We start from the raw sequence: 26984 nt of genomic DNA, 5'->3' as shown, positions 1-26984 counted from the left end.
ATTTCATATCCTCGGAATAATTATTAAGTTCAAAAAATGTTTGATCGATCGACAATCGCTCTTTAAAAAAATAATGTAACAATTTTAACGTCGACATTCGATTTCATTAGAGACTTTCAAGGATATCGAACGAATTTCTAGCGAGCATTTGTTCGTTGATAAAGTTTACGAACGCGAATCGAGAAGCCGATCGCTCCTAAGGAGAGCAAGCCGCTGCGACCTCGGTCAGACTCGAGCGTTGAACCGTGATGTGATTTTCGTCTGTGCGACACACGAAAGCAGCTAGCGATGGATACCCGCTCCACCGAAATCCGAATCTACAATCCATATATATATCGACTTTATATCACCTCGGGCGTTTCTCGATAAAGCAGCAGACTCGAGATAATCGAAGGCTAATTGCGATTAACGGAATCTTCCGTCCTCGAGATAGCCGAGATTTGCAAGGTACATTAAACAAGATATCGTAACTGAGCTTGCGGTAGAAACGAGTAAACGTCGAATGCGAGAGGCACGGGTTTTACAACGTTCCCATCTCGGAATCGTCGTCGTAATCGATGCGAATTTTATTAGGGTTTCGCGAGGACGCGAGACGCGTTATCGGCTAAGCGCAAACTTTCCATTTTTAAGCGCGACCGCTATTACGCGGACACGTAATCCGACATTCCGGGGCAGGGGCTCCGCAACCATCCAGCCTCCGTGTCCACCGGCGAACGGCAAAGGGGGACGCGCCGCGTCTCGGAGCGATCCGCGGAGGTGTCGGCATCGCGCGACAGTGTACTGTACCAGCGTACAGTCACCGCAAAGCAGATAGACAGAGAGAGAGAGAGAGAGAGAGAGAGAACGAGAGAGAAGGGACGGAGAAATTCATGAAAGAGCGACGAGAAGGACGGAGAAGCAGGTACGAGGGCCCCACACGCGCGCACACGTACACGCGAGGGACTCGTTCGGCGAGAGCGAGACGAGAGGAGGGAGCGCGGGGGGGGAGAGGAAGAGAGAAAAAGGGAGAGAAGGACGGAGAGAGACAGTCGAGCGCGAACTCGTGGTGCGCGGAGGTGCCACCAGCCAGAGTAGCAGCGGAGACGGAGGTGGCCCGTGCCTGTGGGCCCTGTGGCTACCCGTGACCGCCCGTGGCTCATTGTTACCCGCCGCCCCGCTGTTGTAACGCGACGCGAAGGTGCGTGCCGCGCGGTCGCCCCGGGTTCGTTCGCCCGCCGCTCGTCGTTACCTCCCTCGGTGCCCGAGCCCGGCCGACACGGCGCGTCGTCGTCCACCGGGAGCAGCAGCGCGAGGTGCTCTGCCTCCGCCGCCGTCTCTCTCTCTCTCTTTCTTTCTCTTTTTCTCTCGCTCTCCTCGTTCCTTTTCTCACCTCCTCTCTCCTTCTCCCTCGTACACGCGAATGTGATCGGTATAGTGCGACCAGTGCGACGTGATACGTTCTCGCTCGCGGATCGCCCTTCGCTGTGCTCGCGCGATACAATAGGTGCCACGGTGCCGTCATCGTGAAAAAAGACTGTCAGGAGTGCCTTATATTACTTCCTCCACGAGAGCTGGACTTACCCGCGATACGACATCGCCGTCATCGTCGTCGTCGTCGTCGTCGTCGTCGTCGTCGTCGGTCGAGAGATTCGGAACGAGAGAGGAAAATTGAGAGAGAGAGAGAGCGCCGGGGCGCGCTCGAGGACGAGGTAAGAGATTGCCTGCGTGCTCCGGAAAGAGCGGGCGGTAACGTGCATTAAAGTCCGTTCGCCGTGCAAGTCCGAGAATACGGAGGTTATGTTTCCCGATGACCCCTCGATTCTCCTTCTCGCTCCTCCTCCGTTCCCCCTTCCCTCTCCCGCTCGCCTTCCCCCCTCTCCCTCCTCCCCCTCGCGGCGTCCTTCTCGCTCTCTTCCCTCCTCCCTCCTCGCGCGGACTTTTGTTCCCCCTTTCGCTCTCCCCGCCCCTCCCTCGTTCTCTTTTGCGTTCTTTTTCGCGTAGACGTCGTCGGAGCAAAACGCGACGCGATCCAAAGTCTCTCTCGCGGAGCCCGATATCGAGCCGCGCACCTGGCAGCGATCTTCATCCGCGAGAGAGACATTTTTACGTTCTTTCCTTTCTCCTTCTCCGTCTGTCCGCGCGCGTCTTTCTCTCGCACGCGCGAGAGACGCGCACCGTACCTAACTCGCGTCTAACGTGTGTCTCGCGTGTTTCGCGCGTCCTCTCGCGCGACAGTCAGTTTCGTAAGTTCTCGATACGGGTTTCGCGAACTGTCAGCTGTCAGCCGCCACCTGTCCGAAACTCGACGCAAGCGCGTGCACGCGCGCACCGTCTCTCTCTACTCGTTCTTCCCTCTCCCTCCCTCTCTCTCTCTTTCTCTTTCTCCTCTTCGCCTCTCTATATCACCCGCTCCCCTTCCCCGTTTCTCGCTCGACTCTCGGGCGTTAAACCGCAGCGCGACTTTACGAGCGGTTCTTCGTCCGAGTTCTTAGTCTCGGCGACAAGCGCAATTTCCCTTCGAGAGAGGAGCGGATCCGACGACCCGATCGGCCATCATCGGCAGCGTGCTCGCTCCCGAGTAGGAAAAAGGCTTGTTGATATTTCGGCGCGCAGGCCTTCTGACAGCGCGACCGGCCTTGAGCCCCCCTTCCCCCCACCTCCACGTGTCCCCCTCGCTCCCCGTCTTCCCCGCGCACGCTCGCCCATCGAGTCCGTCCCTACTACTGCGCGATACTCTGGGCACCAGTGACGCTCAAACGCGGGACGTTTCTGTTTCGTTACGTTTTCTCTGTCTCTCTCGGAGCCTGCCAGATTTAATGGATTGGCTACTTTTCTTTCGCCTTTGATCGAAGCCTTTGCAGATTGCTATAATATTTATCGATCAATTTGCGTAATTCATAGCAGATGGAGTACATTTTGTGATTTCTAGGTTTCGTGCACATTTTTGCGTGGTATAGTAGAAAGTAAATACGAAGTGATGTACAAGGATGTACTCTGCAGAAAGTTGGAACATCCTGTATGAAAGTAACCTGATAATAAACAATGACAAGTATGTTTGAGCTTGCAAGATTATCTCGACGCGCTTTGATTATCGAACCGCTATCGTTTAAATAAAATTTAAATCGAACGTAAGCATAGGAATCAGATCTGATTAATTTCATACGTTTGTACTTTAAAAGTTACGTTATTCTCCTATCTAGCTTTCTCGTTACGAAGGGATCTCCTCCAGGGATTCACGAGAGAATCGACTCGGTACAATTTGCATTTATATCGAGTCGCGTTCCGCGTAGAGGCGGTTAAAACTTAATTAAGGATAACGCGAAGCATTTACGATCCATCGGGGAGATTTACGGATTAAGGGGATGCTGGAGTCCTGTTTTATCGATAAAATGTTATATTTCATTATTGTCCGAAATCTTTTTATTAGTTGCGCAAAATAATAAATGCTCCTCCGATTAAAGTACATACAGAAACAAAGCGGGAACCTTCTGATCTTTTATATTAAAAATTTTGAAAAATTGAAAAATCGTAAAAAGGTCAGAACAATATTTGCTTAATATAAAAGTTTTGCAGCTTGTACACGCAAAATAAGATGGGTTCCCGCTAGAGATTGTACGAAGGAATATAAATGAATTTTTAGAAATGAGTTTAGAAGCCTCTAATGAAAAAGATTTCGGTAAATAAACCGAAATACCTATCTTACTTTGTGCATACAAAGCAAATATTGTTACGATTCGAAGCTGATTAAAAACTGTAATTTTTCAATTTTCTCTTAATTTTTAACATAAAATCAGGAGGTTCCCGCTTTGTTTCTGCACTTTAATCGCGAAGGAGCATTTATTAGTCTGTGCAATTAATAAAACGATTTCGTACAAAAATGAAATATGACATTTTATCAGTAAAACAGGACTCCGGCATCCCCTTAAGGAGGGAGACGAGGCAACCACTGCTCCTTACAAAACCGTGAGAGTCCCCGCTCTTTCTCCGCGGAGACGAGATCCCGATCCCGATCTCGTCTCATCGCGACGCGTCTCGTTCGAGGCGCTCCCGAGGGGGAGAGCAGGGGAAGCGCTCGCTCGAGGGGGGGGCCCTCCTCTCCTTTCTCTCGCGGCGCGCGCGGACGCGAAATCACCGTCGAATCGCCCGTCGAGCGTCCGGGCGTTTCTCAAGGTAGGAGAGTAAGTGACCGAGAGCGCAGGAAATTGTGAGCGCGCGTCTCGGGAGGCGATTAAAGGAGCCGCGAAGGAAGAGGACGCGAGGAAACGGAGCGGGAAGGGGGGAACCGCGGCGCGAAGACGAAGCGCGGGACGAGGGCACCCGAGAAAATCGCTCGGACGGACGGAGAACGATAGACGGAGGAGGGAGGGAGGGAGGGGGGGCGCGGACGGGCGTTAGCCTGTAGCGGTATATGCGAGGCGATCGCGACAATGGTATATATATCGGTAACCGCGGGCGTCGTCGCGACCGCGACTAACATAAGTCTCGGGGAACGACTCGACTCGACTCGACTCGACCCGACCTGACCTGATCCGACCCTCGGCTCGCTGTCCTCTCTCCCATCTCTCGGACGGAGGCCCCCCGAGATCGAGCGCTCCACCTTGACGCGGCTCCACCTACGAGCGATAGAATACTCGGCCGGCGTACTCGCGCCTTTCGCCTCGCCGTATCCTGATATACGGGGTGTTCGAGAATTCCGATCGCCGGCATCGGGAACCTGAGACGCGTTATCGCGCCGGTCTTTTTCATGTCTTTCAATCGGAGCGCTAATAACGTCATCTAATAATGTCGTCTTCGCGCGAAATCTTTCTTTAGAAGTGATAATCGTGCGTTCGACAGGTGTCATCGAACTGCAATACGGGTCTTTAATTAATCCGAATCTTTTTTTTTCTCTCTCTCTCCAATCTCGCTTATTCACGGTGTGAAAGTCGACCTTTGTCGAGCCGCGTTGCGTTTGAAAAGCGCGATGACGGGATGACTCGCTCCAACGTCCTTCGGCAAAAAAGAATACACCGTCGATTAGATTAAGCGTTGCAACTTGCGCGCGTGTCTCTCGCGTCTACGCGCTCGTGTAAAATGTCGACGGAATTTGCGCCGCGGCATTTCGTCGGGCGCGAGTGAAACCGTGGGCGAAAGTCCGCGCGTTGCACCCTCCGCGTTTGACCGCTGCTTTTTTTCTCTCTTCCCGTCGGAATGATACGAAAGGTCACGGAACGCTTAGAAGAACTTTCTCTGCGTTTGGTAGTCGTTAGCCCCATACACACACACACACACACATTCGCGTGCTAAGCGATACTATATTTACCTCGCCGCGTGCGCAACGCGTTCTCTCCTTTTCCGAACTACGATTTACGCGAGGAATCGATTCGATTCGCCTTTATCCACGCGGACGAAATATTTCGCGAGATATGATTTTTATAGAGAGAGAAAGAGAGAAGGGCGAGGTACTTTTCGAGGATCTTTGTTCGATTTTGGAAAAACGAATTTCTTGAAAAATTGAAGACTTTTCATTTTAATTAATTTTTCTGAACCGAAAATTATAAAGATGTCTAATATCGAAATTGTCAAATTGTTGTAGTGGATCGAATTCTATAAAAGTACAGATATAAAAATTTTCTATTTCAATTAATTCCCTTGGTAAATTATATTAATAAATTATATTAATATTTCGCAAGATATGATTTTTATAGAGAGAGAAAGAAAGGGGGTGAGGTACTTTTCGAGGATCTTCGTTAGATTTTGGAGAAACGAATTTCTTGAAAAATTGAAGATTTTTCATTTTAATTAATTTTTCTGAACCGAAAATTATAAAGATGTCTAATATCGAAATTGTCAAATTGTTGTAGTGGATCGAATTCTATAAAAGTACAGATATAAAAATTTTCTATTTCAATTAATTTCGTTGGTGATAAATTATATTAATAAATTATATTAATTTATATTTTTTATCACCAGTAAAAAATGAGGAGTTGTAACACACGTTGACGTAATTTTTATTAGAATGAAATGAGTCTTGTAATTTGAAAAAGAATTGCTTTCATGATAAATACCTATTGATTTATTCACTTCGATATTTGTAATCGTTACGATCTCATTAACCAACACAATATTATACTACATTTTTTTCTAGGTAAAAGTAAGTTACCTAGATTACACAGAAGTTTATAAGAGAAAAACTTACATAAGGAATAACATCACTCGTTACAGCTGACGTAAAAAGAAATCGGGAATACTCTCGCTTAGCTGCACGCCCGGGTTCCTGCAACGAAAAATCACCTGTGCGTTAATTTAATAAGTTAGCTCTCTGGAAATCACTATAATAATCCGTACATTATTTAATGCTGCGTTATATTTAGAAAAGATCATCGTCCAAAAAATGCAATTAACATAATATAATCGTAAAACTATCATATTATTGATATGGCTATAACTATAATTTTCAACTTTAAATTATTTTTAAATTACTTATGTGCATTATTTTTAATATATAAAATAATTTAAATACTTTGTTCGTTAACGTAAAGTCTAGTTGCAACAAATAGGTAAAATTAAATTTTGCACATGTGTGTATCTCTCTCTTTCCCTAAATATATAAAAGGAAAAGTTAATCGGTTAATCATAGATTAGCATTAATTCGAGGTCGGTGCAAAAGTTACTCCAATATCTGTGGAAATAATACTTAAATAATTCATAACCGCCTTCCGTCGACTCCCAGGGTTGCATGAATGACATGTAATAGGGGGAGGCGGTATCGTGCTCCCTGCTACTCATCCCTTCGTTCATTCGACAAAAGTGTGCGGGCAAAAGTTTATGGTAGCGACGAATACGCGAGCGTGTCTCTCTGGATAATCGCTACTCCAGATTGCGCAAGCACCTTGGGCACGATTCTTATCGCGTCGGCTGCAGCACGACGTGCCATTGCACACTGCATGTGTATGTACGTGCACGCATTCATACGCCCGTCACGTATCCGCGGTCGGTGTGTAACCAGCGTGCCGGACACGTATACATATAAACATCAGAATTCTTATGCGCTCGATAAATCTATGCGACACGGAGATAGTCTACAGGGATATAGACGCTTCTGTGTGTGTGTCTACGAGAAGAAAAAAATCCGTGAATGCGTGAAGGGCGACGAGGGAAGAGGAACGAAACTATGCGTGGTGGAAGTTCCCTGGATCCTTGAAACAACGCGGATAGGCCTAGCGACTTATGAATATTGATGAATCTTTCTCCAGCCGCACCCTGATCACTCGTTTCTATCCGCGGGAACGATTCACGAGATGAAGAATAATCAGCTGATTGTGAAAAAATATCGAGCCAAACGTCGATAAACAGATTAAAGGGGAGATGATCCGTTTATCGATATTTGGCTCGATATTTTTTGACAATCAGCTGATTATTCTTTTTCTATTGATGAATCTTTCTCCAACCGCACCCTGATGACTCGTTTCTAACCGCGAGATGAAGAATAATCAGCTGATTGTCAAAAAATATCGAGCCAAATATCGATAAACAAATCAAAGGGGAGATGATCTATTTATCGATATTTGGCTCGATATTTTTTAACAATCAGCTGATTATTCTTTTTCTATTGATGAATCTTTCTCCAGCCGCACCCGGAACCGATTCACGAGATGAAGAATAATCAGCTGATTGTCAAAAAATATCGAGCCAAGTGTCGATAAACAGATCGTTTCCTCTCCGATATTTTTTGACAATCAGCTGATTATTCTTCATCTCGCGTTGTCCCTTTTTCTAACAACCAATCCTTTAATTGAATGCTTTAACAATAAGCCAACTTATTTTTAAAGTAGCAGGAAACTTGAATAAATATTGAAAAGTTATCGATATCTTTTCAATTGCATGTACATGATTCATTTTAACTCACGTAAGCCAAGTAATATATTACACTTATCAGAATCACACTGCTACAGAAAGATGATTTCCAAATTTCGCAATTGAATAAGAAGAAGGGGAAAGAACCGATTGCACGCGCAAAACATCTCTACGAAATATTCCGACGGTTTATTTCAAAATTATCAGAAAACGAAACGTTAAACGGTCGCTAAACGTGCTTATCTCTGGTCTCTGGAGTGAGATTTTCTTGTAATCAGCTCTGCGGTTTCACGTTTTAATGAATTCACGCTTCAACGCGAGCGACCTTATTCCCTTGCGACGTGTGTCCGAGGGAATAAGGTAATATTAGACGAATGACGCGAGACAATCCGTCGGTATATCGCGACCGTAAAGCGTGGGTCTTCCCACGCGTGCTCGTACCCTCGCTTGGAAAATGCTTTGAGCCAAGGCTCTCGTCCGGAATCATCTTAGCGGGTATACGGCCAACATGTACGTACGTACGTACATGTACGTACGTTCTTCTGAACGCGCGTTCCTCTCTTGTTCTTCAAAGGTCGACGGTTACAAACGCGGCGGCGAAACGAGACGGCTGGATGTATCGTCGATGGTGAATATCACGACATGGCGCGAGACGAGGCGGTGTGGAATTTTTCTTTTACCTCTACCGTCTACCGTCCTGCGCGCGTACGCGGGAAAAAGGGAGAGAAATTGTATCTCCCCCCTCTTTCCACTCGTGCTAGAGTCGCGCTGATGGATACCGGTTTTGGAATTGCATTGCTTCGATCTAGGAACGCGTGGCAGTGTCGGTTTCTCGCAATCGCTTGCATTATCGCATTTTCGAATTGAATGTATAACCGCTGCGTCGCATTAGTGGAGAATTAATTACGCCGTATGCTAGGAATCGGCAGGACACGTTTGGGATATTGCCAAATCAAGAATGTTGAATCGCCACCAGGTATTTCTAGGCGAAAGATTATTTTTAAGAAGCGTCCTTCAACTTTGTCGACCGACAGTAGCTCCTTGCTTTGCTTTCTGCTCCTTCAAATATCCAAGCGGATTATATAATAGAGCAGATATTCTTGCTTCTCTTAGTGTGATTAATACATTTTCATTTATACATAACATTTGTGTTTCTACAAAATATTTTTTTTAATTTCTCACGATGATAGTTTGTCGGATATTAATAAACGGAAAAGGTTGTTCTTTTTCTCTCGATTGATAATTTTTTTCTGTGCTACTGTATTTGTACGCTCCAATTGTTGTGCGGTCCGCTCGATCTCCGTTGCATGACATTCTTTCGGTAACGGAGACTGGAATATAGCCAACACTCTAATGCGAGGCGATGTGGCAATTTGATCTGACTGTATCTATATTTTACTCATAACCGCATGCAAATAATTGCTATTCTTAGATATGGAAATTAACTTAAAGAATTTTATCAATGTTCATTAATCTGAGCTATTGACAATTTTAACCGTTACATCAAAATTATCATTCTTCATAGTCATACTTTTGTATCCTAAAGGTCTCCGCAGTAAAGGTTCTTTTTTTAATCCTTTTTTTGATTGAAAATAGATTTAACGATTTGATGTATTTATTTGATGTATTGATTAACGTTGCATGACTCTATTTATGATTTTTATATTAATTGCGTTACATTACATAAATTAGTTATGTCATCGACTTATGTCATAATGTCTGAAAAGATCGATGTAAACTTTTATATTTTGAACATAATTTAATTACCGTCAATAAATAAATTACGTATAAAATTTCCAGTGAATAAAATATTTTTAAATATTTTATGTTTTTAAAATATACACGTGGTAAGAATCTTGGAATTGCTCACGAAAAATTATTACCGCCGATTCAGTCTTATTGAAATATATTTCCTCATCTTTTGCGCATCGTTCAAAATTGTGTTAATCGATATCAATCGTGTCCTCGAGTATCTTTATATCGGTTACATGTACTTTGCTCTCAGCAAATCTCTAAAAATCGTGAGATTGAGATTAACTTTCTCGAGCATTCCCGATAATTATCCGAGCTAGGCGTGCGTCTCGCAAATCGTGAAACATGCCTATTTGTCCCGAGGACTTTCGTCAAACACCCGGATGCCCGGCTATCGATTACCACCGGTTCCGGCGAACGTGCGCTGCTCGATGTCGCTGCTGGACCGCGTCTAAAAGGAAACGCACGCATAGTCGGGCGGTAGCCGCGCGACTGTGAACCGGTTTTCGCAGTGTGGTAAAAAAAAAAAGAAAGAAAGAAAAAAAGAAGAAACGCCCCTCCGCCGGCAATAATAATTTTAATCGACACCCAGACCAGACCCCGCGCTGACTGGTCGGGGTGGCAGTCGGTCCCTCTCACATGCATGCTTTCGCGCGTGCATTCGCGAGATGTCGAAGATATGCGCTTGCGGAGACCGAGCCCTGTTTGACAAGGCGTATACGTACACATACGCACATGTGTATACACACGTACACGTACACACACTCTATTCCGGGTGAAAGGAAAACGCGCGCGCCTACTACCTTCGGCTCCGGAGACAGAAGGAGAAGGATTCCGCGAGCCAGGGCTGGTGGGACAAGGATCGCCGCGGGGGACACGCCAAGTTTTCGCGAAATACCGCTACGGTTAGGTGCGAGCACGTTAAATGACCAAGCGAGCGCTAAATACCGATCTAACAATGATTTTAAAGCGACTGCTGCGCCGAATGTCTTGGTGGTCTTCCGGATGTCGCGAAGAGAGTCCAGTCAGATCGTCGTTGTTTTCATCGGGAACCTGTCTGCGGATGATACTGCCAAAATTCTGCTAAACACCCAGCGCTTTTTCACGCTTCTTTTATAGCGACGTCGTCGAGATTAAAAGGATTTAAGTCGTCTTATGAAATAAAATTGGATAATTTATAAATTTTCACGTTAATCCAGTTAAGAGTTTCAACAACATTGTGTCTGTTAGACATGGTAGAATTATTAGGCAAAAATGTTTGTTCAATAATTTAAAAAACATCTTGTGAAATAAAACTGGATAATTTATAAAGGAAATTTCCATGTTAATCCAATTAAATGTTTCAACAACGTCGTATCTATAGAATTATTAGACAAAAATGTTTATTTAATAATTTAAAAAAATGAGATATGTTATAAAATATCCGCGAATCACCATCGGAGACGTCGACTATCGCATTAAGACTCCGGGAAATAGAGCGGGCGGGAACGCTATGCAAGTTGTAAGGAAAACCGCTCCAGTTCGAGATACCGTTTTATTCCAACGCGCAACGCACTCGTACCAAGTTCGCACGATCGGCTGTCTCTCGCGTTTGCATTTAGATAAGGAATTAATTAATGGAAATTGCTCGCTTGATTGACATATTGAATAAACGCTATCGAAAAATTTATCTCTCGCGGAGGGATAGAATGTATCTATTGACAAACTTCGCATTTTTAATTTTCCGAGATGCTCTTTTATGTTGCTAATGAAGCGTTTACTGAAAAAAAGGCCGACTATAATTAAAATAAATGCATAATTAAAATAATTATGAGATATATCTATTTTTATAATTATTGATAATAATAACCTTGTGCGTAGTATTGATAGTTTTAAATAGTTGTCGCTAGAAATAGGAACAGAATAACTATATATATAAGTATATATATGACAATTACAACTATTTTTTTTTATTAACGCATATATAATGTGAGATATTAAACTTATGATATTAATATATTTTAACTAATTTATATAAACGAAAATTTCTCTGTCCAATCATTGCAAATGTACTTTCCAGAATGATTACCGTTAATAAAACATATATTGCACGTACGTCGCAACTGTGTATGGTATAATACACATACAGTTATGATGACAGTGAAATATGGTTGACGCCCACTTTCATAATACTAAAACCTTCGAAGTTTGATATCACCGCTTATAATAAATATAATAATAGCGTGATATCACACACTATTATTGTTTTGTCTCATTACATATTAAAATCTGTAGGCGTCAAGCCTTGGCATCTGACATATTAAATACGAGTTCCTCTAAGCTTGTATATAATTTCTGAGGCATTGACATTTGTCTAATTTTTAAATTTTCTGTAAATTATGTATTTATTCCTTATACATTATTTTATACAATAACCGCGAGAAATTTTCCCGGCGAAAAAATATATATCGTCCTCTCTCGACACATGTCATATTGACATTCATTATTCATTCTATCACGAAGATCCGCTTTCAAAAAGTGATCGCTACAATATATCATAAAATATCCATCGAATTTCTTTCAATCATCGGAGAATTAAAAGGGTAAAGTAAAAAGAAAAGAAGAGGGGGAAAAAATCAAATCGCATCTTGCGACCAAGCGCAAAAATTGCTCGATAAGTCCAAAGATGAAGGCGCGCAATCACGATCCCTGTGTTGCACGCGAACGTTACACTTGGCCAGCGCGTTTCCTCATCGGGGACGAGGAAACGTCTAATACGCAATACACACACGCGACACATCCACACACGTGGAAAGACGAGCGCGGCGCGGCGCGTCTTTCACGGTCATTCCGTGGGGCTGCCGATCGGGGACTCTGTGTTCGCGCGACCCGCTTAAAATAGTGCCGTCGTATAGACTCCGTAGGTCGTCGATCCCTCTTCCGCGTCACCTGCCGTACCGCCTGCTGCAGCTCGTGTCAAGATACGAGGAAGCCAGACCGGGACGGACGCGTGCATCGCGCGCAACCACCGCGTCTCGCGTCGCATCGCATCGCATCGCATCGCATCGCGTCGCCCACCCTGCTGCCGATGTCAAGAAACGGCATCGATCGAACGGTCATTGACTAAAGCCTTCGACGGTAAATAACCTTTTACGCCCGTTACCACGTAAAGGCGCTGCCTCGCGTCTCTACGAGAGAACGGCGTCGTTGTGAGAAAGGGTCGGCAACGCGCGAGATACTCGAATGCCGGCACAGATTTAACGCGTTTTTACGTACGTATCTGGACGTGCGATTTTTTAAAAAATATTATTGAAAAAAATAAGAGAGGTGTTTTATTTTTCAAACGTCTCCTCGATGAATTTGTAATTTGTTATCAATTTTGCTGCGATTGAATTAATTACGGATGACGCGTCTGAAATGAATTTCAAAGTCATCGTGTCTGCATCTTCGTATCGGTAAAGTGTGTCCGGCGAGTCATAATTATTAATTTATGGCAATTAATTTTTTCCAATAATTAGCAGCCACGATTGATACGTTTTACGGTTAATCGCATGTTCCGAAAGTCACGTTCGATTATTCGAGATATTTTGTTTTCGAAAAGCATCACATGTGTATTTTTGTCGGCGTAGCATCTTTCTCGGTACCCGGCACTTATCGTTTGATAAAGCCTGATCTCGCGTTATCGTGGTACGGAGGACGCTGCTTTGTTCGCGCGAGCCGAGCCTGCTATGTCAGTCAAAACGGATATCATTTGGACGGGTAAAATGAGGAGATCCCTGACACAACTTGCACATTTTACAAGTGCTTGCCGCGTTGATTCGTTCCAAAGAGAGGATATAAGGTGCAACGCATAAGGGCAGAAAATCGGCTTATGAAAAAAAAAAAGTACACGTGGGAGTTGGCCAACCGGATTTCGGTAACTACATTTACGGTGCGTTGTCGCTGTCTACCCTGACTCATTTTTATCCTCCCTTCCGATACTTTTATCGAGACATACATCCACGTGCGGAAAGAAATTTCGCGTGCAAAATAATTGTAATTAATCCTCTGCTTTTATTAAATTTATATTTCGATTAAAATTATATTTAATTAATATTTCGATTAAAATTACATTAAATTGATATTTCGAGATTAAAAAATCTCGCGGATGATAAATATATACGCGATAAAAGCGTAATCTTAACAGGAGCGATTACAATGTTACCGCTACACGTTACATTTCGCGTACTCGTCTTTCCCTATTATCCCGGTAACGAACGGTAACGAACGAGCCTAATGACAGAGCAACGCGTAAAGGGCACAAAAGACATGAGAAAAGGTGGGCCCTCTGCAGCTCGGTCTACCTGTCGAAGTAGCGGCCGGCCCGACAGCGTTTTTTCTCGGCTCTCTCGGCGAGCCGACGCTTCCTCCGACCGTCCTTACGCGATGTCACTGACCCGAGTCCGTATCTCGATGCACAAGAATAAGAAGGAGCGGGAGAAAGAAACGCCGAGTAGAAGGAGAGAAAGAAGGAAGAGGAGGAGGAGGAGGAGGAGGAGGGAGGGAGGTGGCACGAGATTCCATCGTCGTAGTCATCGTTTGTCGTCACCCACGGCTAACCGCCGCCGTCGCCTGGTCGCCTGGCCGACTATACGATCGCGACGACGACGACGGCAACGGCGGTGGTTCCGATTCTCGAGATGGAGAGGAACGCAATAGCGTTACACCGGTACGATGCAACGATATAGCGCGGGGCCGCGGTCGTCAGTCCGTCCAACTCGGCTCGGCGCGGCCGCGACGATCCCGGAGTAGGGAGAGAAGACCTTGAGCCGCGTCACGTGACCCCGAAGGTGCATAGGAGCCGGGTAGGGCGGTCGCGGAGGGCCTTGAACTTACCGCCGACGTTGTCGAAGCCGGCGTCGTAACTATCGCGCGCTCGCCACGCTCGCCTTCTCGAACGGACTACTATATACGAGGGGAAGAGAGATGCCACGCGTGTGCGTGTACATATGCGTGTACATGGGGAGTATATCGCGGTCGCCCCGTCGTCTCTTTTCGCGTGTCCCGCTCTGCGAGAGAAAACGTGAAAGAGTGAGGAGAGGAAAGGTTTTCTCCGTCAGAGGGTCTACACCCTGGAAATGAAGTCTCAGAGATTTCTTTTGTATAAAAAAAAATCAGGGAATTCTCACGGAATTTTATTGCAACTCGGGAATTTTTTTAAAATTCTCTCCTTGATCATTTTCCTTCGTGTTATATAGGTAATCTATCAGTGCGTCAAGTTATGAATTATATATGTTTAAAATATCTACACCCTGGAAATGAATTCTCAGAAATTTTTTTCGTATCAAAAAAAATCAGGGAATTCTCACGGAATTTTATTGCAACTCGGGAATTTTTTTAAAATTCTCTCCTTGATCATTTTCTCTCGTGTTATATAGACTATCAGTACGTCAAGTTATGAATTATATATGTTTGAAATATCTACATCGTGGAAATGAATTCTCAGAGATTTCATCTAAAAAAATTGGAATTTTCGCGGAATTTTATTGCAACTCGGGGGATTTTTTCAAAATTCTCTCTTTGATCATTTTCTCTCATGTTTTATAGACAATTTGTCAGTACGTCAAATTGTGAATTATGTATCTTTAAAACATACGTCTATCACTATTTATCTTAATAAAACTGAATAAATATTTTTTCTTGTACTTTGTAATAAAAAAAATGAAAAAGTTATGCAAATGAAAAATGTTTATCTGACGAAAGCTTCAATTTTTTTCAATAAATTTGCAAATAAATAAAACTAGAAACTTGAATAATTCGTTTTCTCTCTGGATGAAAAATATTAAAAAACGCATGCATAAAACAAACTTATTTTACGAGAGGCCATTGAAAAACTACTCTCTTTAATTTCTCTGAAATTTTGCGCAAAAATTCGCGAGGTGAAAAAATCTCTTGGCAAGATTGGAGCAGACACCCTGTCTGTTGGCGCACCCGGTATGCGACCTGCCTGCACTCGTGGCCGCCGAGGGGCTACCTGCGTGTGTCAGCGGGTGGGCGCGGGTGGGTGCCGCAGGACGACATCCCGAGCGCGGCGAGGAAATCGTAACGTCGCGTCGCGCCGGTCCCCGATATGCTCGACCGCCGTCGCTCCGCTCGGCCTCGCCCGACCTCCTCGTCTCCGCTCTCGTAGCTAACGTTGTTAACGCTCCCCTACGCGCACCGGCACCGTAGCGAACGTTTTGCGTTCTCGAAACTTCGCGATAACTAGTCCAACGTGAGATTCGCGCAGGTCCGACGAGAGTACGGTTATCGCGTTGCAGTCGTTCGCTTCTTTCATGCCGGCGAGATACGTGTGTCCGCGGTGACTCGAGCATGTGACAATGCGTACAAAGTATAATGGAAAATTATAAAACGACACGCTATCTTCCTTACGCACCTTGTATCTTTTGTGCGACGGAAACGAAAGGAGATTATGTAAGAGAGAATCTTGAGAGATTAAAAAAGAAAATTAATGCACACGTCGCGTCGTGAAGGAATATTTTGTGAGGAAGATGATGCGTCATTCTTATTAGAATATTCGCGAGTTATTTTGTCATTTTTCAGAGCTAATGTTTTTTATATGTATGCAAATATTGAGTTCAATAGCTACATCTTTTTTTAATTATTGATAAATTATTAATATCATTTTTTTTAAATTATTAATATTAATTTAATAATATTAATATAAAATTAAATTAATAAATTTATTATCGATTAATAGATTTAAAATAAAATTATTAATATTAATTTTAAATAGATACTCTTAATAGATCTAGAGTTCAAAATTTTGACAAGATGTTAAATTAAAAATATGTTGAGCCAGAACAGAAGATAATTATTTAATTAAATACTCGAAGAAAAATGTCTCGACTTCCAACTTGTCAGATTGTCGTTATTAATAATAAGTAGACGGAATAGAAAACAAAATCGTGCAACAGTGAGAACTAGATTAATTCTTTCGAGGACACATCAACGATTTTCTCGCTAGGCGTTAATCGTTAATACGCGGTTCTCCGCATACGTGAGTCGTAAAATATTTTAATTATCCGCGCATTTACGCTTCATAGCGTGCTAGATGAATGATTTTGCAATACGCTCATAATTTGAAAGGGGACCGATATGTAGCAAACTTGATCTAAATATAATGTTTTCTATTTTAATAATTATATGTATATTTCGCGCGCGCGCGCGCGCGTGTGTGTGTGTGTGTGTGTGTGTATATATATATATATATATATATATATGCTCTCTTGTATATATATATATATATATATATATGCTCTCTTGTTGGTCTCTGTTTTTTTTTTTATGACGAGTCGCTTTTTTCGTATGATATAACCATCTGTCTCATATGATCGGTCGCTAGCATTCGTCCTGCACGCACTACGCACCGTGTGCGGGCGTGAGCGAACGCGCGCGTTTCCGCGCGAAGGTCGTTCGGCGGTTCTGCGAGACCGGAAGTGGGCCGGCCTTGCGGCACGGCCATCGACGTAACCTTGCGAAAGAAAGAGAGAGAGAGAGAGAGACTGTGTGTCAGCGCTCGCGAGATGGCTTCTAATCGCGCGGCTAAAATTTTTCGGCGAATCATTTCGTGCGAGAGAAGATATACTGTTAGCCATTCTAGAGCCGAAGGGGCCAAAATAAGCGTGCTACTTTCTAGCGAAACCGCATCGTATTGCATAAACTGTGGTTTAGAAAGTACATTCTGCGGATTTTGTAATTAGATTTTGAATTGAATTTTCGCTACAATGTTTTTTTTAATTATGTAAATTTTATATTAAAAAAAAACAGACTTGGAAAAACAAATTTGAAGACCGGCAATCAAATATATATATGTGATTTTAATAAAATAAATATTAATAAAATATTGATCAATCGAGCAATCGCGCGAAATATAATGTTTTATTAATTTGACTTACGGCGATTTGATTGGAAATGCGTCCTCGATTAATTCTCTGTATCATTTTCAATATATCAATTGAATATAGAAAATTAATTGAGTGCATCCAAATTAATTAGTGATATTTTCTTTTCATTTTCGTATTGAATTATCCCTAAAATTATTTGTTCAATATATCCAATGTATACACTGAGAAAAACATTATAAACTCTTTTAAATATTTTCAATTACTATTTTTTTAATTGAAATATTTAAGTATTTCAATTAAATAAATGTCATGTTAGATTTAATATGTCGTATTTAATTTAAATACCAAAGTATTTCAATTAAAAAATAATAATTGAAAATATTTAGTCAAGTTTACAACTTTTTTCTCAATATAAGAAAATAGATATTATATATAAAATAATAAAGATACATATTATATACATATAATATTTTTTTTTCAGATATAAAAGAAGCGAAAAAACGATCGATATCGAGATCCTGCCTGTACGTAGCTCCTGATAATTCACAGAGACGACAATAAGAGGCTTCGCCGTAAGGATGCTGTACGGTTTCGCGGAGATCGAGAGGCCGCAAGTCGTATCACGAGCCGCTTGCAGCAGCGTAATCAGCTGAGAATGTCGGAGCAAAACGGGCCCAGCGAGGGCCCAGGACCAGGGCCTGGTTCGGATTCAGGCTGGTGGTCGGCCACACAGACCTGGAAATCATCGTCGTCATCGTCGTCGTCGGCGGTGGCGGCGGCGACCTCATCTTCAACTTCCACTTCAGCAGCAGGTTCTGCGTCCGTTTCGGTTTCCTGCGTCACGTCCAGTTCGTCCCCGACGAGTTCCTCCACCTCGACCAACACATCCGCGACCTGTTGCCCCTTGCCTTGCGTCGGTGTATCGATGAGCCCGAGCCGTTCCACGGAGACGGGGAAAAACGTGTCTGTCACCACTATTAACGTACCGCCCAATCAAGAAATGCACGATGGTAATTACTCTTTGATTCCTTCAATGCGATATCGTCTGGATACGAAATAGATCCATAAAGCGTCAAACTTTTAATCTGTTGCGTAAGATTTTTGATACATTATTATATAATTATAAGAATTATATAATTATTATATAATTATAAGAAGAAGTAATTCGTGAATTTTAATAGCAATATGTTTTGCTTGATACTTAGGTAAAGGAGTGTGTAAATATCTCGGAGGACAGAACGGTGTGACGGTGTCGGTGGTATCGACCTCGATGCTGGGATGCGGAAACACCGTCCCGACGAGTGGAATCTGCGCGAATACGGGTCCGCATAGTATCGGAATCGGCGGTATCCTCGCCGCGAACGCGGCCGACATCGACGATCCCGAAGACAGCGATGGTGAAATCAGCAAGATTGACTTTAGAGGCGTCAATCTGCGCTCGAAGAAGAAACGCGACGTGTCGGGTAATCAGAACGGTGACAAGATCGGCGACGGGGATGCGAATGGCGATGGCGCGGGATGCTGCGATAATTCGCAACAGCAGCCCGAGAGGCCGATGTCGTGGGAGGGAGAACTGTCGGACCAAGAAATGTCTTCCAATACAATTACTAATCAGGTTGGATTTGTCGGATATGATATTCTGAAGTCATCGACAAAGAGATTTCGTGGACACTTGAGGGACATTTTGACATGTTTGCCAAAATTTCTGCGGAAGAAATAGAATTATTTTCTCGCAAAAACGATGAAGTCATTGCCCAGACGTGTAATAAAGATATAATGTCTAACATGTATATTAAAATAATTTTTATTTTACGATATATATGAAATGCCTAATATAAAGATTAAACTCTGAATATAAGCGAATATTTTGGCTTTAATTATACAAGATGAAGTTATTAAAGATATATAAAATTAAAGTATACAAGTTTTAATAATGAAATTAATTATTAGGACCATAACGAGGAAACCTCCATGGAGGGAGTTCAAGTGTGCAGTACGAGTCCTGGACCCATGGAACAGAAATTTCCGATTAAGTCAGAGCCAGATTTTCGATCCAGTCCGGCTTTCACAATAGGATCCTTTCACGACGCTGGACTACCTATGACACACAACCAACAACTACAACAGCAGCAACAGCAACAACGCGGTATCGAAAATCTCGAGCAGACACAACAGAGCGATTTACCGCTTCTCGTGGGCAAGCTTTTAGGTGGATACAATAATTCCACGCCTAATCATAGCCCTATTCTCAATCCACGACATCATCTAACCAAGCACAGTCATACTAGATCACAGGTGAGCTAACAGAGAACATAACATCATATTAACATCAGCCTGTCGCATCATAGTATTTGATTATACATAGACATTTTTCATCTCTTGTAGGTACCGTCACCAGATTCCGCCGTTCATTCCGCATACAGCGTCTTCAGTTCACCGACACAAAGTCCTCACGCGGCGCGGCACTCCGCTCTAGGTGCGGGCAGCCCGATACCGTCCTCGTCATTATCCCTCTCTCGACACAGCTTCAACAATTCGACCTCCTCGCTATCCCTATCGCTGTCACATTCGCTGTCAAGGAATAACTCGGACGCTTCCAGTAGTTGTTATAGTTATGGCTCGCTTAGTCCGCCTACACATTCACCCGTCCAGCAGCCGAGACATTCGCATTCGCACTCGCAACATCATCAGCATCAAGTGGCGCAAGGTAGCCCGTTGCATCTTCCAACAGCCTCGTCTGCTGTCGCCGCGCATCATTATTCATCCTCTTCAGTGCCAGGCTCGGAACTGTCACCGGACGGCCACGCGGTCGTAGAGGATCAGGAAGACTGTAGAATACCTTCAGCGCCGTCAGGTATTTCCACCAGACAGCAACTGATAAATAGTCCCTGTCCGATTTGCGGTGACAAGATAAGCGGATTTCATTACGGTATCTTCTCCTGTGAGTCGTGCAAGGGATTCTTCAAGCGTACCGTCCAGAATCGCAAGAACTATGTGTGCCTTAGAGGCGCAGCTTGTCCGGTCACCGTGGCCACGAGGAAAAAATGCCCGGCCTGCCGCTTCGACAAGTGCCTCAACATGGGTATGAAGCTCGAGGCGATCAGGGAGGATCGTACCAGAGGTGGTAGAAGTACGTATCAGTGCACCTATACTCTACCGGCGAATCTTGTCGGCAGTCCCGCCGGCGGTATGGCCGGCAGCGAAAAACTGACGGCAGCGGGCAATTGCAGCCCGGCACCGGCCGGAAGCGAGCACCATTACTCGGTCAGATATCACTCGAATCATTCGCATAAAATGCAAGTGCCGCAACTCTTGCAAGATATCATGGATGTGGAGCATCTTTGGCATTATAACGATAATGATCGAGTAAGCGGGGGAATGTCCGGGAATGTGAGAAACATCTCTGTTAGCGGTGACAATAATATGCAATGTGGATTCGGAAGTGGCCCATCGGCACCCGGCGGAACTGCGAGTGTTATTGGCACCGGAAATAACGGAGGCGCGGTGGAATGTTCGTCGAACGATTCGAGCAATGTCGATACTAACAACAGAAGAGGAGAGTCGGGTAGTCCCGCCGGCTCGGCTTCCACAAGGGCGCCCGATGAACATTCCACGAACGGCAATACCGTGAATAATGGCAATTCTCAAATCGCCAGTAATTCCAATAATGGCAATCCGACGCAACATCCGGATTTTCTGTCTAACTTGTGCAACATCGCAGACCACCGGCTCTATAAAATTGTCAAATGGTGCAAGAGTCTGCCGTTATTCAAGAATATCTCGATCGACGACCAAATTTGTTTATTGATCAACTCTTGGTGCGAATTACTACTCTTCTCCTGCTGTTTTCGTAGCATGAATAGTCCCGGTGAGATCAGAGTGTCTCTTGGCAAGTCGATCACTCTGGCACAAGCTAAAGAACTTGGTTTAGCGAATTGCATCGAAAGAATGCTTGCTTTTACCAATAATCTGCGAAGGCTAAGAGTAGATCAATACGAATATGTTGCAATGAAGGTAATTATTTTTCCTCTCATTATTAAAGATCCTCATTCTCATTGCACACATTTAATACTTGACACAACTGTCTACCATTTATTTCTTTATATTGAATATTATTCTTATATTAAATACATTTTTAAAAACTCAAATAGTTGCACTAGATATGTTAAATGAGGATGGAAATATAATTAATTCTTTATCTTAATTTTTTATCTATTAAAATCGATATTTTATTTTATCTTTTTATCTTTTCAAAAATAAACAGGTGATCGTACTGTTAACGTCCGACATAAGCGAATTAAAGGAACCTGAAAAAGTCAGAGCTTCTCAGGAAAAAGCCCTTCACGCATTGCAGCAATACACAATTGCGAAATATCCAGAAATGCCTGCCAAATTCGGTGAACTATTATTGAGAATTCCAGATTTACAAAGAACATGTCAAGCAGGAAAAGAACTACTCAGTGCAAAACGCGCCGAGGGAGAAGGCAGCTCCTTTAATCTTTTAATGGAATTGTTAAGAGGAGATCACTGAATTATCAACGCAGTATAAACCAAGCCGTAAGTTTAATAATAAGCAAAATAAAATATATAAATCATGAAGATGTGTGATGAAGTTTCCTTAATCAGTCGTATGCATTTATAGAATAGTATAATTGAATTTTTCTTTTTTCAGATTCCACGCTTATAGGGTCCATAAGCTTAGGGAATCGGATATAATAGGTATTCGCAAAGTGTAAGAAAGATTAAAGAAATGAAAAAACGGCAGATGTAAGATCTATAGTGACATTAGTACTTGGTGAGGGGATTGCATTCTTCGTAATTAGGTCGCATTAATCTAATAAAAATGAGAGGAACTTTCTATTTTACACCGAAATGCTTCCATACAGATCGCGCGTGTTCGTGTTCTTCTATCGAAACAAATGAATTTCAAAGCGGCCTACGGTACACTGGATATTCAGTGCACATGTAGATGCTAATGAGACTGAAAGTATAATTGATACGGAGACACGCAGAGCATTTACTTTTACAATGATAAGCGTTGTATAAATATGTGAGATGGTATCAAATGGCATTAAAATGCTAAATTCTATTAGAGATGGGTGTAACCTATTCGAGTGCAAACTCTTTATAATAGGAAATGCGCAATCTATAAACAAAGTTGACCTCTGTAATTAACGGTTATAATAGAACAGAACACCAGTATTGCGTATTGTTCTGCGCTTACTTAAGAACAGAGCATAGCCATGCCTTATATATCCCAGTTATGAAAGTGTACTTAAAAAACTCAACACATCAGTCGACCAATTATCTACTTATAGAGCAATTAATCATGGAACAATTAGTTAATATGTTTAGTATATGTATATGTGTATGTATGTAGATATATATATATATATATTTACATATACACATATGTATACATACATATATATCATCCATAGAATACGTGGATTTTTATCGATCACACAAAATACATTTTTTATTCTCTTTATATATTTTAACAGCTAAAAGAAAAACAAAACTAATTGTGGTATAAATATCAGAGAAATTTGCGAGAGATGATATCAAGCCCGAATACATATAACTGCTTTTCTGTAATTGTCTTTTTTTTATTTTTTTATTTAAACAAAATTTTTTTTTAAGAATTGGCAAATATTATTTTACTGTTTTATTTGTGTACAAAAAAATTTTATTTTCATTAAATATTATCAAAGAAAGAAAATAACAAATCACAGATTAGAAGTTATATATGTCTTTATGTCTATATATATATTTATATTGTATATTGTTTTTTTACACATAATTACATATAATGTAATTTTTAAAAAAGATTAACTTCTTTCAATATATGGACAAATTTTTATTAAAAATTTACCCAATTTTGTATACAGTGAAAAAGGACGTTTATTATGATTGCAAAAAATAAAATTTTTCAAAAACTAATATATTTACCAATCATATAAAATATTATTTTATTGTTATGAGATAATATTCTCAAATATATGATACAGGCTATCAATCAATATTGATATTTGAGAAAGTATGATTTAAAATTTATATATACACTGGTTGTATATATATACATATATGTATACAACAAATTTACATATATACATATATATGTATAAATAAATTAAAAGGATGGACCATCAATAAATTTATTTTTACTTATTCGTAAATTTTTCTAAATCTATATTTTTTAGCATATAATGATTTTTAAATTTAAGTTTAAACATACGTGACATAAGATATTTACGCTGTAATAGGAAAAAATATGGTACGTTGATTATAAACACTAGCACAATATTCTTTTATTAAATATTTTTTAATAAATGTTCATTTTGAAAGAAAAGTATTAAATAATACTATAAATGTTACTTGGAAAGATGCAGCTATAAGCTTGCATGCGAAACAAACAAATTGATCTCTGTTGTTGGTATTTTAACGAGACTGTCTCATATATGTATATCTATACATATTGCACATTGTTGTTTTTCTTTTTCTTTTTCTTTTTTTACAGTTGCTTAACCTTTTTATTTGTTGTCAATGTTCTATGAAAAACACGAGGAGCATCCCTTAAAGCACTTAAAAATACTATTGATTTGCGCAATACTTAATGTAAAGATAATTTTACATAAGAACCGTCTTCCTCTTTCCCCCTCTTCACATTTCTTTTAATAGAAAGTGACTATTACCTCCTTTCGTGTATATGCGCACACATATCATCCGTGTAACATCACTGATCAATCTTCTTTTCAATTCAAAGTTCATTGTATAAACATTTATGACATTACTCATAATAATTTGTACATCTCATCAGAGATACACACACACATACATACAACACTAGCGATAATAAAAACAAAAAAATATTAATCAGTATTTGGACGATTTGCTGAACGGTATTGAATGTGAATATTAAATTGCTATTAACAGAAATTATGAGAAGCAGATGCTAAGTTTGATTATATATACTTCTAGAAACGCAACGAAAGTAACGCTGTAAATATAAAGAGAAAGAATCATATTTTGTCGTGACGAGAGTGTATGCATGTATGTGTATGTGTGCAGAATGGGTAATAAAAGAGGGAAACGGGAAAAAAAGAGATAGAGAGAATGCGAGAATGATAGTATACTTGTAACAAATATATAATATACTTGTAATAAAGCATATAAAAGTCGACTTAAGCGTAATAGTATGAAAGTAGAATTACAAGAAGATAAATATTTGCCTGTTAAAAAAATGACTATTCTATGTTTATGTTTGATAAAAGCTATTTCTACATACTTTAATGAGATACTTCTGCTGTAGCTCAGTGATAATTGTCCTTATTTTTGTGTGTGTGTGTGTGTGTGTGTGTCTGTGTATGCGTGAGTGATGAAAGAATTTGCTTAACTTTTTCGTGTGTGAGAGTAATTAGCTGTAGAAACATTTTATAATAATCAACAAAATTCTCAGTCCAGCTTTTCATTAATTAAAAAAAAAAACAAAAAGCTACTCAATGAAGATATAGTCTTCCGTTTCAAATAATACGGTGTATCATCGCGAGTAGCGATGCTTGCATTATAATATTAGGAGCAAATTTGACAAAAAAAAAAACTTTTCGCCAATCATGACAATATTTGGAGGAAGCTGTGCAAAACGAATCGGATTATGCGATATTCGAAGAGCTTAAATACGACAGACTGCAATGACAATTATATGAATATATATATATATATATACATACATATAAATATATGTATATTAAAGTTGTAAGAGAAAGAAAGAGAGAGAGAGAGAGGAAGGAAAAGTTGTAAGTATATGAGGAAAACACCGGGCGTTAAGGGCCAAACAGCAGTGTAATATTAAATAGATTGTATCCTAGAGATAATATTGCGGATACTCATCACGCATAGTATTTCTTATATATATATATATATATATATATATATATATATATATATAAAATATACAGCGCAAGAAATTTTATATAGAAATAAAATGAAAGATATCGACAGAATTTTATCTATCCATTATCAACTAGTTCAGCAGTCCTTGCGCGAAAATTGCAAATTTTTCTTTTTATTAAAATATTGTAAAATATTGTAAAAACTACTCAACAGGGCCGAGCGTTCGTACCTATACAGCACGGAATATTACGGCAATATTGCTGCAATGTTCTGTGCTATATGCGCGAGTACGTATATAATATAAATTATATATACGCTAGACATGTGCGTGCGCGAGATGATCTCAATTCCGTGATTATGTGAGAAAAAACGCGTTCGGAATTAAAATGATTTTAGACACTATATTCATCTAGTTGAGCCTCAAGACAGAAAAAAAAGACAGGAAGAGACGCCCCCCCCTCCCCCCGATATATGATACGCTGAGAATATTTCGTTATCGACATAGAGAAATAATTATCCATGCAGAAAACACGATTAGAAAGTAGTTTTATACATATACATACAACACACACACCGAAAAGTATCGATAAAATAAAAAAATCTTTTTACAAAATATATCTTCACGTTTATTCGCCCTCGCGCGGAGAGAGAGAGAGAGAGAGAGAGCGATGAATAATTTTTTCCCTTTTATCTTGATTAATTCAAGCACGAGAGAGATGTAAAGATTCACATCGCGCATTGAGAGAGAAGCTAATGAGCGGAAATCCGCAAATATTATATTCCTAATAATAATAACGCAAATAATATCAACAGAATTGATTGTAAGATGATTTATACGTACATATCGACGATGATCGCGCATCAATTTTCCTGTTGCGACTTGCAGGAGACAGTAATGGCGGGAAGGAAGATCCACAGAAACTGAAGTCGATCCCGAGATCGCGATGTATCTGTTAATGCGACGATCGTGCGCATTTTTTATCCGTCACGACGTCTGACACTTAGCGAGAGGTGATTTTTCACACGCGAAATTCACTCTTGGACGGCAACGATCGCGAGAAAACGCGGAGCGATTCGAATCGCCGACTCGGCGCGATGGCTGCGGTTCGAGACTATTCGCGATTCTCGAAATATGCGGGTAGATCGAAGAAGGGCTGCCAATCGTCAAAACTTCCCGCGGCAAACTTTCCACCTATAACCGCGCTCTTTCTTTTTTATATGCATCACTAACAATAAATTTAAAAAACAATTCTACTATTGATAATATCTTAAAAAATCACTCTACTATTGATAATATTTTATTACTGACAGAATATTATTGCTAAAGTGCAGAGGTATCACTTGATAGGTTAATTACCGGATTTGGTCAGACTGATTCTTGCAAATTCAAAAAACTAACATATACATTAGAAATATAATATATATATATATAGTATTTATTATATATTTGTATATGTATAAAATATAATATAAAAACATTTTATCAGCGACTATCGGACAGAATGCGAAATTATGGAAAATTATCTCAATTAATTTTGAGACGAACACGTAAGATCATGACAAAGAGATGACCAATCACATGTTTAATATACGGTAATTTTTATACTGGACACGTGATTGGTCGATATTTCTCTATACATATATTTATGCGACCATACA

The 26984-nt window shown here is 41.0% G+C and overlaps 1 protein-coding gene across 3 annotated transcripts; it reads left to right on the top strand.

The window, feature by feature from the left end:
• Positions 1–869: 869 nt before the first annotated feature.
• On the top strand, positions 870–22797 carry LOC105253676 (nuclear hormone receptor FTZ-F1 beta). 3 transcript variants are annotated; one of them, XM_011261843.3, is made up of 7 exons: positions 870–1688; positions 17914–18442; positions 18638–19047; positions 19383–19727; positions 19818–21446; positions 21697–21989; positions 22105–22797. In XM_011261843.3, exons 2-6 carry the CDS (start codon positions 18088–18090, stop codon positions 21961–21963), a joined length of 3006 nt encoding a protein of 1001 aa, XP_011260145.2. In that variant the 5' UTR covers positions 870–1688; positions 17914–18087; the 3' UTR covers positions 21964–21989; positions 22105–22797. The 3 variants fall into 3 exon arrangements, with proteins under 3 accessions (XP_011260145.2, XP_025264397.1, XP_025264398.1); XM_025408612.1 differs by lacking the exon at positions 870–1688 and adding an exon at positions 8650–8791; XM_025408613.1 differs by lacking the exon at positions 870–1688 and adding an exon at positions 15841–15999.
• Positions 22798–26984: the final 4187 nt, after the last annotated feature.

This window comes from Camponotus floridanus, unplaced genomic scaffold (genome assembly GCF_003227725.1).
Source record: "Camponotus floridanus strain SB8 unplaced genomic scaffold, Cflo_v7.5 scaffold22, whole genome shotgun sequence".
Taxonomy (NCBI): Eukaryota; Metazoa; Arthropoda; class Insecta; order Hymenoptera; family Formicidae; genus Camponotus; species Camponotus floridanus.
The sequence above is the reverse complement of the archived record's forward strand: the minus strand, read 5'-3'. Positions and strand labels throughout refer to the sequence as shown.